The 15,267-nt window shown below is 46.5% G+C and overlaps 1 protein-coding gene across 1 annotated transcript in view; it reads left to right on the forward strand.

Annotated features, from left to right (window-relative positions):
• Positions 1-15,239, forward strand: part of LOC306821746 (mucin-5AC-like) — a gene marked incomplete at both ends in the record, with an annotated part of 44,190 nt that extends 28,951 nt beyond the window's left edge. The window contains 2 exons of the mRNA XM_079340320.1: positions 4,346-5,218; positions 15,183-15,239. Of these exons, the coding sequence (XP_079196446.1) occupies positions 4,346-5,218; positions 15,183-15,239 (930 nt within the window). The remainder of the gene's footprint in view (positions 1-4,345; positions 5,219-15,182) is intronic.
• Between the last annotated feature and the right edge of the window lie 28 nt (positions 15,240-15,267).

The following is a 15,267-nucleotide window of genomic DNA, read 5'->3' on the forward strand; positions in this document are numbered from 1 at the left end:
TGTTTCTACCACACCTACCAAAGCACCAGAAACTACAACTAAAGGAACCACCACCACAAGAGCTGAGGAGACAACCACATCCGAAGCAACAACAAAGATCGGCGAGACCACCAAACCACCAACAGTGACCACAACTGCTCCATCTACGTCTTCTACCACATCTGTTGTTGAAACAACAACCTCATTGCCCAAAGAAACCACAACCAAGCCAGAAGAGACTACAGTTGTCACATCAAAGCCCTCTGTTTCTACCACACCTACCAAAGCACCAGAAACTACAACTAAAGGAACCACCACCACAAGAGCTGAGGAGACAACCACATCCGAAGCAACAACAAAGATCGGCGAGACCACCAAACCACCAACAGTGACCACAACTGCTCCATCTACGTCTTCTACCACATCTGTTGTTGAAACAACAACCTCATTGCCCAAAGAAACCACAACCAAGCCAGAAGAGACTACAGTTGTCACATCAAAGCCCTCTGTTTCTACCACAACTACCAAAGCACCAGAAACTACAACTAAAGGAACCACCACCACAAGAGCTGAGGAGACAACCACATCCGAAGCAACAACAAAGATCGGCGAGACCACCAAACCACCAACAGTGACCACAACTGCTCCATCTACGTCTTCTACCACATCTGTTGTTGAAACAACAACATCGTTGCCCAAAGAAACCACAACCAAGCCAGAAGAGACTACAGTTGTCACATCAAAGCCCTCTGTTTCTACCACAACTACCAAAGCACCAGAAACTACAACTAAAGGAAGCACCACCACAAGAGCTGAGGAGACAACCACATCCGAAGCAACAACAAAGATCGGCGAGACCACCAAACCACCAACAGTGACCACAACTGCTCCATCTACATCTTCTACCACATCTGTTGTTGAAACAACAACCTCATTGCCCAAAGAAACCACAACCAAGCCAGAAGAGACTACAGTTGTCACATCAAAGCCCTCTGTTTCTACCACAACTACCAAAGCACCAGAAACTACAACTAAAGTAACCACCACCACAAGAGCTGAGGAGACAACCACATCCGAAGAAACAACAAAGATCGGCGAGACCACCAAACCACCAACAGTGACCACAACTGCTCCATCTACGTCTTCTACCACATCTGTTGTAGAAACAACAACCTCGTTGCCCAAAGAAACCACAACCAAGGCAGAAGAGACTACAGTTGTCACATCAAAGCCCTCTGTTTCTACCACAACTACCAAAGCACCAGAAACAACAACTAAAGGAACCACCACAAGAGCTGAGGAGACAACTACATCCGAAGCAACAACAAAGATCGGCGAGACCACCAAACCACCAACAGTGACCACAACTGCTCCATCTACGTCTTCTACCACATCTGTTGTTGAAACAACAACCTCATTGCCCAAAGAAACCACAACCAAACCAGAAGAGACTACAGTTGTCACATCAAAGCCCTCTGTTTCTACCACAACTACCAAAGCACCAGAAACTACAACTAAAGGAACCACCACCACAAGAGCTGAGGAGACAACCACATCCGAAGCAACAACAAAGATCGGTGAGACCACCAAACCACCAACAGTGACCACAACTGCTCCATCTACGTCTTCTACCACATCTGTTGTTGAAACAACAACCTCGTTGCCCAAAGAAACCACAACCAAGCCAGAAGAGACTACAGTTGTCACATCAAAGCCCTCTGTTTCGACCACAACTACCAAAGCACCAGAAACTACAACTAAAGGAACCACCACCACAAGAGCTGAGGAGACAACCACATCCGAAGCAACAACAAAGATCGGCGAGACCACCAAACCTCCAACAGTGACCACAACTGCTCCATCTACGTCTTCTACCACATCTGTTGTTGAAACAACAACCTCGTTGCCCAAAGAAACCACAACCAAGCCAGAAGAGACTACAGTTGTCACATCAAAGCCCTCTGTTTCTACCACAACTACCAAAGCACCAGAAACTACAACTAAAGGAAGCACCACCACAAGAGCTGAGGAGACAACCACATCCGAAGCAACAACAAAGATCGGCGAGACCACCAAACCTCCAACAGTGACCACAACTGCTCCATCTACGTCTTCTACCACATCTGTTGTTGAAACAACAACCTCGTTGCCCAAAGAAACCACAACCAAGCCAGAAGAGACTACAGTTGTCACATCAAAGCCCTCTGTTTCTACCACAACTACCAAAGCACCAGAAACTACAACTAAAGGAAGCACCACCACAAGAGCTGAGGAGACAACCACATCCGAAGCAACAACAAAGATCGGCGAGACCACCAAACCACCAACAGTGACCACAACTGCTCCATCTACGTCTTCTACCACATCTGTTGTTGAAACAACAACATCGTTGCCCAAAGAAACCACAACCAAGCCAGAAGAGACTACAGTTGTCACATCAAAGCCCTCTGTTTCTACCACAACTACCAAAGCACCAGAAACTACAACTAAAGGAAGCACCACCACAAGAGCTGAGGAGACAACCACATCCGAAGCAACAACAAAGATCGGCGAGACCACCAAACCACCAACAGTGACCACAACTGCTCCATCTACATCTTCTACCACATCTGTTGTTGAAACAACAACCTCATTGCCCAAAGAAACCACAACCAAGCCAGAAGAGACTACAGTTGTCACATCAAAGCCCTCTGTTTCTACCACAACTACCAAAGCACCAGAAACTACAACTAAAGGAACCACCACCACAAGAGCTGAGGAGACAACCACATCCGAAGAAACAACAAAGATCGGCGAGACCACCAAACCACCAACAGTGACCACAACTGCTCCATCTACGTCTTCTACCACATCTGTTGTAGAAACAACAACCTCGTTGCCCAAAGAAACCACAACCAAGGCAGAAGAGACTACAGTTGTCACATCAAAGCCCTCTGTTTCTACCACAACTACCAAAGCACCAGAAACAACAACTAAAGGAACCACCACAAGAGCTGAGGAGACAACCACATCCGAAGCAACAACAAAGATCGGCGAGACCACCAAACCACCAACAGTGACCACAACTGCTCCATCTACGTCTTCTACCACATCTGTTGTTGAAACAACAACCTCATTGCCCAAAGAAACCACAACCAAGCCAGAAGAGACTACAGTTGTCACATCAAAGCCCTCTGTTTCTACCACAACTACCAAAGCACCAGAAACTACAACTAAAGGAACCACCACCACAAGAGCTGAGGAGACAACCACATCCGAAGCAACAACAAAGATCGGCGAGACCACCAAACCACCAACAGTGACCACAACTGCTCCATCTACGTCTTCTACCACATCTGTTGTAGAAACAACAACCTCGTTGCCCAAAGAAACCACAACCAAGCCAGAAGAGACTACAGTTGTCACATCAAAGCCCTCTGTTTCTACCACAACTACCAAAGCACCAGAAACTACAACTAAAGGAAGCACCACCACAAGAGCTGAGGAGACAACCACATCCGAAGCAACAACAAAGATCGGCGAGACCACCAAACCACCAACAGTGACCACAACTGCTCCATCTACGTCTTCTACCACATCTGTTGTTGAAACAACAACCTCGTTGCCCAAAGAAACCACAACCAAGCCAGAAGAGACTACAGTTGTCACATCAAAGCCCTCTGTTTCTACCACAACTACCAAAGCACCAGAAACTACAACTAAAGGAACCACCACCACAAGAGCTGAGGAGACAACCACATCCGAAGAAACAACAAAGATCGGCGAGACCACTAAACCACCAACAGTGACCACAACTGCTCCATCTACGTCTTCTACCACATCTGTTGTAGAAACAACAACCTCGTTGCCCAAAGAAACCACAACCAAGGCAGAAGAGACTACAGTTGTCACATCAAAGCCCTCTGTTTCTACCACAACTACCAAAGCACCAGAAACAACAACTAAAGGAACCACCACCACAAGAGCTGAGGAGACAACCACATCCGAAGCAACAACAAAGATCGGCGAGACCACCAAACCACCAACAGTGACCACAACTGCTCCATCTACGTCTTCTACCACATCTGTTGTTGAAACAACAACATCGTTGCCCAAAGAAACCACAACCAAGCCAGAAGAGACTACAGTTGTCACATCAAAGCCCTCTGTTTCTACCACAACTACCAAAGCACCAGAAACTACAACTAAAGGAACCACCACCACAAGAGCTGAGGAGACAACCACATCCGAAGCAACAACAAAGATCGGCGAGACCACCAAACCACCAACAGTGACCACAACTGCTCCATCTACATCTTCTACCACATCTGTTGTTGAAACAACAACCTCATTGCCCAAAGAAACCACAACCAAGCCAGAAGAGACTACAGTTGTCACATCAAAGCCCTCTGTTTCTACCACAACTACCAAAGCACCAGAAACTACAACTAAAGGAACCACCACCACAAGAGCTGAGGAGACAACCACATCCGAAGAAACAACAAAGATCGGCGAGACCACCAAACCACCAACAGTGACCACAACTGCTCCATCTACGTCTTCTACCACATCTGTTGTAGAAACAACAACCTCGTTGCCCAAAGAAACCACAACCAAGGCAGAAGAGACTACAGTTGTCACATCAAAGCCCTCTGTTTCTACCACAACTACCAAAGCACCAGAAACAACAACTAAAGGAACCACCACAAGAGCTGAGGAGACAACCACATCCGAAGCAACAACAAAGATCGGCGAGACCACCAAACCACCAACAGTGACCACAACTGCTCCATCTACGTCTTCTACCACATCTGTTGTTGAAACAACAACCTCATTGCCCAAAGAAACCACAACCAAGCCAGAAGAGACTACAGTTGTCACATCAAAGCCCTCTGTTTCTACCACAACTACCAAAGCACCAGAAACTACAACTAAAGGAACCACCACCACAAGAGCTGAGGAGACAACCACATCCGAAGCAACAACAAAGATCGGCGAGACCACCAAACCACCAACAGTGACCACAACTGCTCCATCTACGTCTTCTACCACATCTGTTGTTGAAACAACAACCTCATTGCCCAAAGAAACCACAACCAAGCCAGAAGAGACTACAGTTGTCACATCAAAGCCCTCTGTTTCTACCACAACTACCAAAGCACCAGAAACTACAACTAAAGGAAGCACCACCACAAGAGCTGAGGAGACAACCACATCCGAAGCAACAACAAAGATCGGCGAGACCACCAAACCTCCAACAGTGACCACAACTGCTCCATCTACGTCTTCTACCACATCTGTTGTTGAAACAACAACCTCGTTGCCCAAAGAAACCACAACCAAGCCAGAAGAGACTACAGTTGTCACATCAAAGCCCTCTGTTTCTACCACAACTACCAAAGCACCAGAAACTACAACTAAAGGAAGCACCACCACAAGAGCTGAGGAGACAACCACATCCGAAGCAACAACAAAGATCGGCGAGACCACCAAACCACCAACAGTGACCACAACTGCTCCATCTACGTCTTCTACCACATCTGTTGTTGAAACAACAACCTCGTTGCCCAAAGAAACCACAACCAAGCCAGAAGAGACTACAGTTGTCACATCAAAGCCCTCTGTTTCTACCACAACTACCAAAGCACCAGAAACAACAACTAAAGGAACCACCACAAGAGCTGAGGAGACAACCACATCCGAAGCAACAACAAAGATCGGCGAGACCACCAAACCACCAACAGTGACCACAACTGCTCCATCTACGTCTTCTACCACATCTGTTGTTGAAACAACAACCTCATTGCCCAAAGAAACCACAACCAAGCCAGAAGAGACTACAGTTGTCACATCAAAGCCCTCTGTTTCTACCACAACTACCAAAGCACCAGAAACTACAACTAAAGGAACCACCACCACAAGAGCTGAGGAGACAACCACATCCGAAGCAACAACAAAGATCGGCGAGACCACCAAACCACCAACAGTGACCACAACTGCTCCATCTACGTCTTCTACCACATCTGTTGTTGAAACAACAACCTCATTGCCCAAAGAAACCACAACCAAGCCAGAAGAGACTACAGTTGTCACATCAAAGCCCTCTGTTTCTACCACAACTACCAAAGCACCAGAAACTACAACTAAAGGAAGCACCACCACAAGAGCTGAGGAGACAACCACATCCGAAGCAACAACAAAGATCGGCGAGACCACCAAACCACCAACAGTGACCACAACTGCTCCATCTACGTCTTCTACCACATCTGTTGTTGAAACAACAACCTCATTGCCCAAAGAAACCACAACCAAGCCAGAAGAGACTACAGTTGTCACATCAAAGCCCTCTGTTTCTACCACAACTACCAAAGCACCAGAAACTACAACTAAAGGAACCACCACCACAAGAGCTGAGGAGACAACCACATCCGAAGCAACAACAAAGATCGGCGAGACCACCAAACCACCAACAGTGACCACAACTGCTCCATCTACGTCTTCTACCACATCTGTTGTAGAAACAACAACCTCATTGCCCAAAGAAACCACAACCAAGCCAGAAGAGACTACAGTTGTCACATCAAAGCCCTCTGTTTCTACCACAACTACCAAAGCACCAGAAACAACAACTAAAGGAACCACCACCACAAGAGCTGAGGAGACAACCACATCCGAAGAAACAACAAAGATCGGCGAGACCACCAAACCACCAACAGTGACCACAACTGCTCCATCTACGTCTTCTACCACATCTGTTGTAGAAACAACAACCTCGTTGCCCAAAGAAACCACAACCAAGGCAGAAGAGACTACAGTTGTCACATCAAAGCCCTCTGTTTCTACCACAACTACCAAAGCACCAGAAACAACAACTAAAGGAACCACCACAAGAGCTGAGGAGACAACCACATCCGAAGCAACAACAAAGATCGGCGAGACCACCAAACCACCAACAGTGACCACAACTGCTCCATCTACGTCTTCTACCACATCTGTTGTTGAAACAACAACCTCATTGCCCAAAGAAACCACAACCAAGCCAGAAGAGACTACAGTTGTCACATCAAAGCCCTCTGTTTCTACCACAACTACCAAAGCACCAGAAACTACAACTAAAGGAACCACCACCACAAGAGCTGAGGAGACAACCACATCCGAAGCAACAACAAAGATCGGCGAGACCACCAAACCACCAACAGTGACCACAACTGCTCCATCTACGTCTTCTACCACATCTGTTGTTGAAACAACAACCTCATTGCCCAAAGAAACCACAACCAAGCCAGAAGAGACTACAGTTGTCACATCAAAGCCCTCTGTTTCTACCACAACTACCAAAGCACCAGAAACTACAACTAAAGGAAGCACCACCACAAGAGCTGAGGAGACAACCACATCCGAAGCAACAACAAAGATCGGCGAGACCACCAAACCACCAACAGTGACCACAACTGCTCCATCTACGTCTTCTACCACATCTGTTGTTGAAACAACAACCTCATTGCCCAAAGAAACCACAACCAAGCCAGAAGAGACTACAGTTGTCACATCAAAGCCCTCTGTTTCTACCACAACTACCAAAGCACCAGAAACTACAACTAAAGGAACCACCACCACAAGAGCTGAGGAGACAACCACATCCGAAGCAACAACAAAGATCGGCGAGACCACCAAACCACCAACAGTGACCACAACTGCTCCATCTACGTCTTCTACCACATCTGTTGTAGAAACAACAACCTCATTGCCCAAAGAAACCACAACCAAGCCAGAAGAGACTACAGTTGTCACATCAAAGCCCTCTGTTTCTACCACAACTACCAAAGCACCAGAAACTACAACTAAAGGAACCACCACAACAAGAGCTGAGGAGACAACCACATCCGAAGCAACAACAAAGATCGTCGAGACCACCAAACCACCAACAGTGACCACAACTGCTCCATCTACGTCTTCTACCACATCTGTTGTTGAAACAACAACCTCATTGCCCAAAGAAACCACAACCAAGCCAGAAGAGACTACAGTTGTCACATCAAAGCCCTCTGTTTCTACCACAACTACCAAAGCACCAGAAACTACAACTAAAGGAACCACCACCACAAGAGCTGAGGAGACAACCACATCCGAAGCAACAACAAAGATCGGCGAGACCACCAAACCACCAACAGTGACCACAACTGCTCCATCTACGTCTTCTACCACATCTGTTGTTGAAACAACAACATCGTTGCCCAAAGAAACCACAACCAAGCCAGAAGAGACTACAGTTGTCACATCAAAGCCCTCTGTTTCTACCACAACTACCAAAGCACCAGAAACTACAACTAAAGGAACCACCACCACAAGAGCTGAGGAGACAACCACATCCGAAGCAACAACAAAGATCGGCGAGACCACCAAACCACCAACAGTGACCACAACTGCTCCATCTACGTCTTCTACCACATCTGTTGTTGAAACAACAACCTCATTGCCCAAAGAAACCACAACCAAGCCAGAAGAGACTACAGTTGTCACATCAAAGCCCTCTGTTTCTACCACAACTACCAAAGCACCAGAAACTACAACTAAAGGAAGCACCACCACAAGAGCTGAGGAGACAACCACATCCGAAGCAACAACAAAGATCGGCGAGACCACCAAACCACCAACAGTGACCACAACTGCTCCATCTACGTCTTCTACCACATCTGTTGTTGAAACAACAACCTCATTGCCCAAAGAAACCACAACCAAGCCAGAAGAGACTACAGTTGTCACATCAAAGCCCTCTGTTTCTACCACAACTACCAAAGCACCAGAAACTACAACTAAAGGAAGCACCACCACAAGAGCTGAGGAGACAACCACATCCGAAGCAACAACAAAGATCGGCGAGACCACCAAACCACCAACAGTGACCACAACTGCTCCATCTACGTCTTCTACCACATCTGTTGTTGAAACAACAACCTCATTGCCCAAAGAAACCACAACCAAGCCAGAAGAGACTACAGTTGTCACATCAAAGCCCTCTGTTTCTACCACAACTACCAAAGCACCAGAAACTACAACTAAAGGAACCACCACCTCAAGAGCTGAGGAGACAACCACATCCGAAGCAACAACAAAGATCGGCGAGACCACCAAACCACCAACAGTGACCACAACTGCTCCATCTACGTCTTCTACCACATCTGTTGTTGAAACAACAACATCGTTGCCCAAAGAAACCACAACCAAGCCAGAAGAGACTACAGTTGTCACATCAAAGCCCTCTGTTTCTACCACAACTACCAAAGCACCAGAAACTACAACTAAAGGAACCACCACCACAAGAGCTGAGGAGACAACCACATCCGAAGCAACAACAAAGATCGGCGAGACCACCAAACCACCAACAGTGACCACAACTGCTCCATCTACGTCTGCTACCACATCTGTTGTTGAAACAACAACCTCATTGCCCAAAGAAACCACAACCAAGCCAGAAGAGACTACAGTTGTCACATCAAAGCCCTCTGTTTCTACCACAACTACCAAAGCACCAGAAACTACAACTAAAGGAACCACCACCACAAGAGCTGAGGAGACAACCACATCCGAAGCAACAACAAAGATCGGCGAGACCACCAAACCACCAACAGTGACCACAACTGCTCCATCTACGTCTGCTACCACATCTGTTGTTGAAACAACAACCTCATTGCCCAAAGAAACCACAACCAAGCCAGAAGAGACTACAGTTGTCACATCAAAGCCCTCTGTTTCTACCACAACTACCAAAGCACCAGAAACTACAACTAAAGGAAGCACCACCACAAGAGCTGAGGAGACAACCACATCCGAAGCAACAACAAAGATCGGCGAGACCACCAAACCACCAACAGTGACCACAACTGCTCCATCTACGTCTTCTACCACATCTGTTGTTGAAACAACAACCTCATTGCCCAAAGAAACCACAACCAAGCCAGAAGAGACTACAGTTGTCACATCAAAGCCCTCTGTTTCTACCACAACTACCAAAGCACCAGAAACTACAACTAAAGGAACCACCACCACAAGAGCTGAGGAGACAACCACATCCGAAGCAACAACAAAGATCGGCGAGACCACCAAACCACCAACAGTGACCACAACTGCTCCATCTACGTCTTCTACCACATCTGTTGTTGAAACAACAACATCGTTGCCCAAAGAAACCACAACCAAGCCAGAAGAGACTACAGTTGTCACATCAAAGCCCTCTGTTTCTACCACACCTACCAAAGCACCAGAAACTACAACTAAAGGAACCACCACCACAAGAGCTGAGGAGACAACCACATCCGAAGCAACAACAAAGATCGGCGAGACCACCAAACCACCAACAGTGACCACAACTGCTCCATCTACGTCTTCTACCACATCTGTTGTTGAAACAACAACCTCATTGCCCAAAGAAACCACAACCAAGCCAGAAGAGACTACAGTTGTCACATCAAAGCCCTCTGTTTCTACCACACCTACCAAAGCACCAGAAACTACAACTAAAGGAACCACCACCACAAGAGCTGAGGAGACAACCACATCCGAAGCAACAACAAAGATCGGCGAGACCACCAAACCACCAACAGTGACCACAACTGCTCCATCTACGTCTGCTACCACATCTGTTGTTGAAACAACAACCTCATTGCCCAAAGAAACCACAACCAAGCCAGAAGAGACTACAGTTGTCACATCAAAGCCCTCTGTTTCTACCACAACTACCAAAGCACCAGAAACTACAACTAAAGGAACCACCACCACAAGAGCTGAGGAGACAACCACATCCGAAGCAACAACAAAGATCGGCGAGACCACCAAACCACCAACAGTGACCACAACTGCTCCATCTACGTCTTCTACCACATCTGTTGTTGAAACAACAACCTCATTGCCCAAAGAAACCACAACCAAGCCAGAAGAGACTACAGTTGTCACATCAAAGCCCTCTGTTTCTACCACAACTACCAAAGCACCAGAAACTACAACTAAAGGAACCACCACCACAAGAGCTGAGGAGACAACCACATCCGAAGCAACAACAAAGATCGGCGAGACCACCAAACCACCAACAGTGACCACAACTGCTCCATCTACGTCTGCTACCACATCTGTTGTTGAAACAACAACCTCATTGCCCAAAGAAACCACAACCAAGCCAGAAGAGACTACAGTTGTCACATCAAAGCCCTCTGTTTCTACCACAACTACCAAAGCACCAGAAACTACAACTAAAGGAAGCACCACCACAAGAGCTGAGGAGACAACCACATCCGAAGCAACAACAAAGATCGGCGAGACCACCAAACCACCAACAGTGACCACAACTGCTCCATCTACGTCTTCTACCACATCTGTTGTTGAAACAACAACCTCATTGCCCAAAGAAACCACAACCAAGCCAGAAGAGACTACAGTTGTCACATCAAAGCCCTCTGTTTCTACCACAACTACCAAAGCACCAGAAACTACAACTAAAGGAACCACCACCACAAGAGCTGAGGAGACAACCACATCCGAAGCAACAACAAAGATCGGCGAGACCACCAAACCACCAACAGTGACCACAACTGCTCCATCTACGTCTTCTACCACATCTGTTGTTGAAACAACAACATCGTTGCCCAAAGAAACCACAACCAAGCCAGAAGAGACTACAGTTGTCACATCAAAGCCCTCTGTTTCTACCACAACTACCAAAGCACCAGAAACTACAACTAAAGGAACCACCACCACAAGAGCTGAGGAGACAACCACATCCGAAGCAACAACAAAGATCGGCGAGACCACCAAACCACCAACAGTGACCACAACTGCTCCATCTACGTCTGCTACCACATCTGTTGTTGAAACAACAACCTCATTGCCCAAAGAAACCACAACCAAGCCAGAAGAGACTACAGTTGTCACATCAAAGCCCTCTGTTTCTACCACAACTACCAAAGCACCAGAAACTACAACTAAAGGAACCACCACCACAAGAGCTGAGGAGACAACCACATCCGAAGCAACAACAAAGATCGGCGAGACCACCAAACCACCAACAGTGACCACAACTGCTCCATCTACGTCTTCTACCACATCTGTTGTTGAAACAACAACCTCATTGCCCAAAGAAACCACAACCAAGCCAGAAGAGACTACAGTTGTCACATCAAAGCCCTCTGTTTCTACCACAACTACCAAAGCACCAGAAACTACAACTAAAGGAAGCACCACCACAAGAGCTGAGGAGACAACCACATCCGAAGCAACAACAAAGATCGGCGAGACCACCAAACCACCAACAGTGACCACAACTGCTCCATCTACGTCTTCTACCACATCTGTTGTTGAAACAACAACCTCATTGCCCAAAGAAACCACAACCAAGCCAGAAGAGACTACAGTTGTCACATCAAAGCCCTCTGTTTCTACCACAACTACCAAAGCACCAGAAACTACAACTAAAGGAACCACCACCACAAGAGCTGAGGAGACAACCACATCCGAAGCAACAACAAAGATCGGCGAGACCACCAAACCACCAACAGTGACCACAACTGCTCCATCTACGTCTTCTACCACATCTGTTGTTGAAACAACAACATCGTTGCCCAAAGAAACCACAACCAAGCCAGAAGAGACTACAGTTGTCACATCAAAGCCCTCTGTTTCTACCACAACTACCAAAGCACCAGAAACTACAACTAAAGGAACCACCACCACAAGAGCTGAGGAGACAACCACATCCGAAGCAACAACAAAGATCGGCGAGACCACCAAACCACCAACAGTGACCACAACTGCTCCATCTACGTCTGCTACCACATCTGTTGTTGAAACAACAACCTCATTGCCCAAAGAAACCACAACCAAGCCAGAAGAGACTACAGTTGTCACATCAAAGCCCTCTGTTTCTACCACAACTACCAAAGCACCAGAAACTACAACTAAAGGAACCACCACCACAAGAGCTGAGGAGACAACCACATCCGAAGCAACAACAAAGATCGGCGAGACCACCAAACCACCAACAGTGACCACAACTGCTCCATCTACGTCTTCTACCACATCTGTTGTTGAAACAACAACCTCATTGCCCAAAGAAACCACAACCAAGCCAGAAGAGACTACAGTTGTCACATCAAAGCCCTCTGTTTCTACCACAACTACCAAAGCACCAGAAACTACAACTAAAGGAACCACCACCACAAGAGCTGAGGAGACAACCACATCCGAAGCAACAACAAAGATCGGCGAGACCACCAAACCACCAACAGTGACCACAACTGCTCCATCTACGTCTTCTACCACATCTGTTGTTGAAACAACAACATCGTTGCCCAAAGAAACCACAACCAAGCCAGAAGAGACTACAGTTGTCACATCAAAGCCCTCTGTTTCTACCACAACTACCAAAGCACCAGAAACTACAACTAAAGGAACCACCACCACAAGAGCTGAGGAGACAACCACATCCGAAGCAACAACAAAGATCGGCGAGACCACCAAACCACCAACAGTGACCACAACTGCTCCATCTACGTCTGCTACCACATCTGTTGTTGAAACAACAACCTCGTTGCCCAAAGAAACCACAACCAAGCCAGAAGAGACTACAGTTGTCACATCAAAGCCCTCTGTTTCTACCACAACTACCAAAGCACCAGAAACTACAATTAAAGGAACCACCACCACAAGAGCTGAGGAGACAACCACATCCGAAGCAACAACAAAGATCGGCGAGACCACCAAACCACCAACAGTGACCACAACTGCTCCATCTACGTCTTCTACCACATCTGTTGTTGAAACAACAACATCGTTGCCCAAAGAAACCACAACCAAGCCAGAAGAGACTACAGTTGTCACATCAAAGCCCTCTGTTTCTACCACAACTACCAAAGCACCAGAAACTACAACTAAAGGAACCACCACCACAAGAGCTGAGGAGACAACCACATCCGAAGCAACAACAAAGATCGGCGAGACCACCAAACCACCAACAGTGACCACAACTGCTCCATCTACGTCTTCTACCACATCTGTTGTTGAAACAACAACCTCATTGCCCAAAGAAACCACAACCAAGCCAGAAGAGACTACAGTTGTCACATCAAAGCCCTCTGTTTCTACCACAACTACCAAAGCACCAGAAACTACAACTAAAGGAACCACCACCACAAGAGCTGAGGAGACAACCACATCCGAAGCAACAACAAAGATCGGCGAGACCACCAAACCACCAACAGTGACCACAACTGCTCCATCTACATCTTCTACCACATCTGTTGTAGAAACAACAACCTCGTTGCCCAAAGAAACCACAACCAAGCCAGAAGAGACTACAGTTGTCACATCAAAGCCCTCTGTTTCTACCACAACTACCAAAGCACCAGAAACTACAACTAAAGGAACCACCACCACAAGAGCTGAGGAGACAACCACATCCGAAGCAACAACAAAGATCGGCGAGACCACCAAGCCACCAACAGTGACTACCTTTCCTCCAGTTTCAACCACAGTCCCTTATTCAAATACAACAACAGTTGGTGTTGTCACTGAAACATCACCAACAACAACAACTGCAATTTCTCAATCTGTTGTAAACGCAACTACAGGGACTCCAACAGTAACTACAGCATACACTTCTGTAGCCACAACCAGTATTGGCCCGATAACCAAGACTCTTCCGGGCACCACAACTGTTATCACAACTGGTTTGTCTACTACAGAGGAAGTTGTAACTACAGTTCTAACAACAACATCCCTTCCTACCACAAGTACAACTCCATGTTATTGCTTTTCCAATGGAACATCATACAAACCCGGTGGGTGAGAGTTCATCTTTATTTTTCTCCTTTTTCCTTTCAATATTAATACTGTTAATTGTAATATACCTAGTTTTTCATTCCAAATGTAAGTTTACATTTTTATCCTGATATATATTTTATCACAGATAACTACCTTTCCCCCTGTCGTTCTTCCAAACTGGCTATCATATCTTAATGGTATCTACTACAGTTTAAAAAAAATTCCAATACATTGTGGAAGCAATTCAAAATCTAATGTTCGCCCTATCATCCTTGCTAGCCAGGCAGCACATCAGTCTTTAGTACGCCAGAAAGGTGACAAATATAAGTGTTCTCTCTCTTGGATGCAAAATTACATGCTCCAGGTGAATTATTTGCCTTGAGTTTTTCTCTGAGTTTTTAACTTTCTGCTACCAGTTAGTTAGTCTCTACCCACAAATCACATCAGCCCTGGGTACAAATGGTCTACAGTAACTGTAGTTACTTAGTTGTCTCTCACTTT

This window comes from Symphodus melops (genome assembly GCF_947650265.1).
Source record: "Symphodus melops genome assembly, chromosome: 3".
Classification (NCBI taxonomy): Eukaryota; Metazoa; Chordata; class Actinopteri; order Labriformes; family Labridae; genus Symphodus; species Symphodus melops.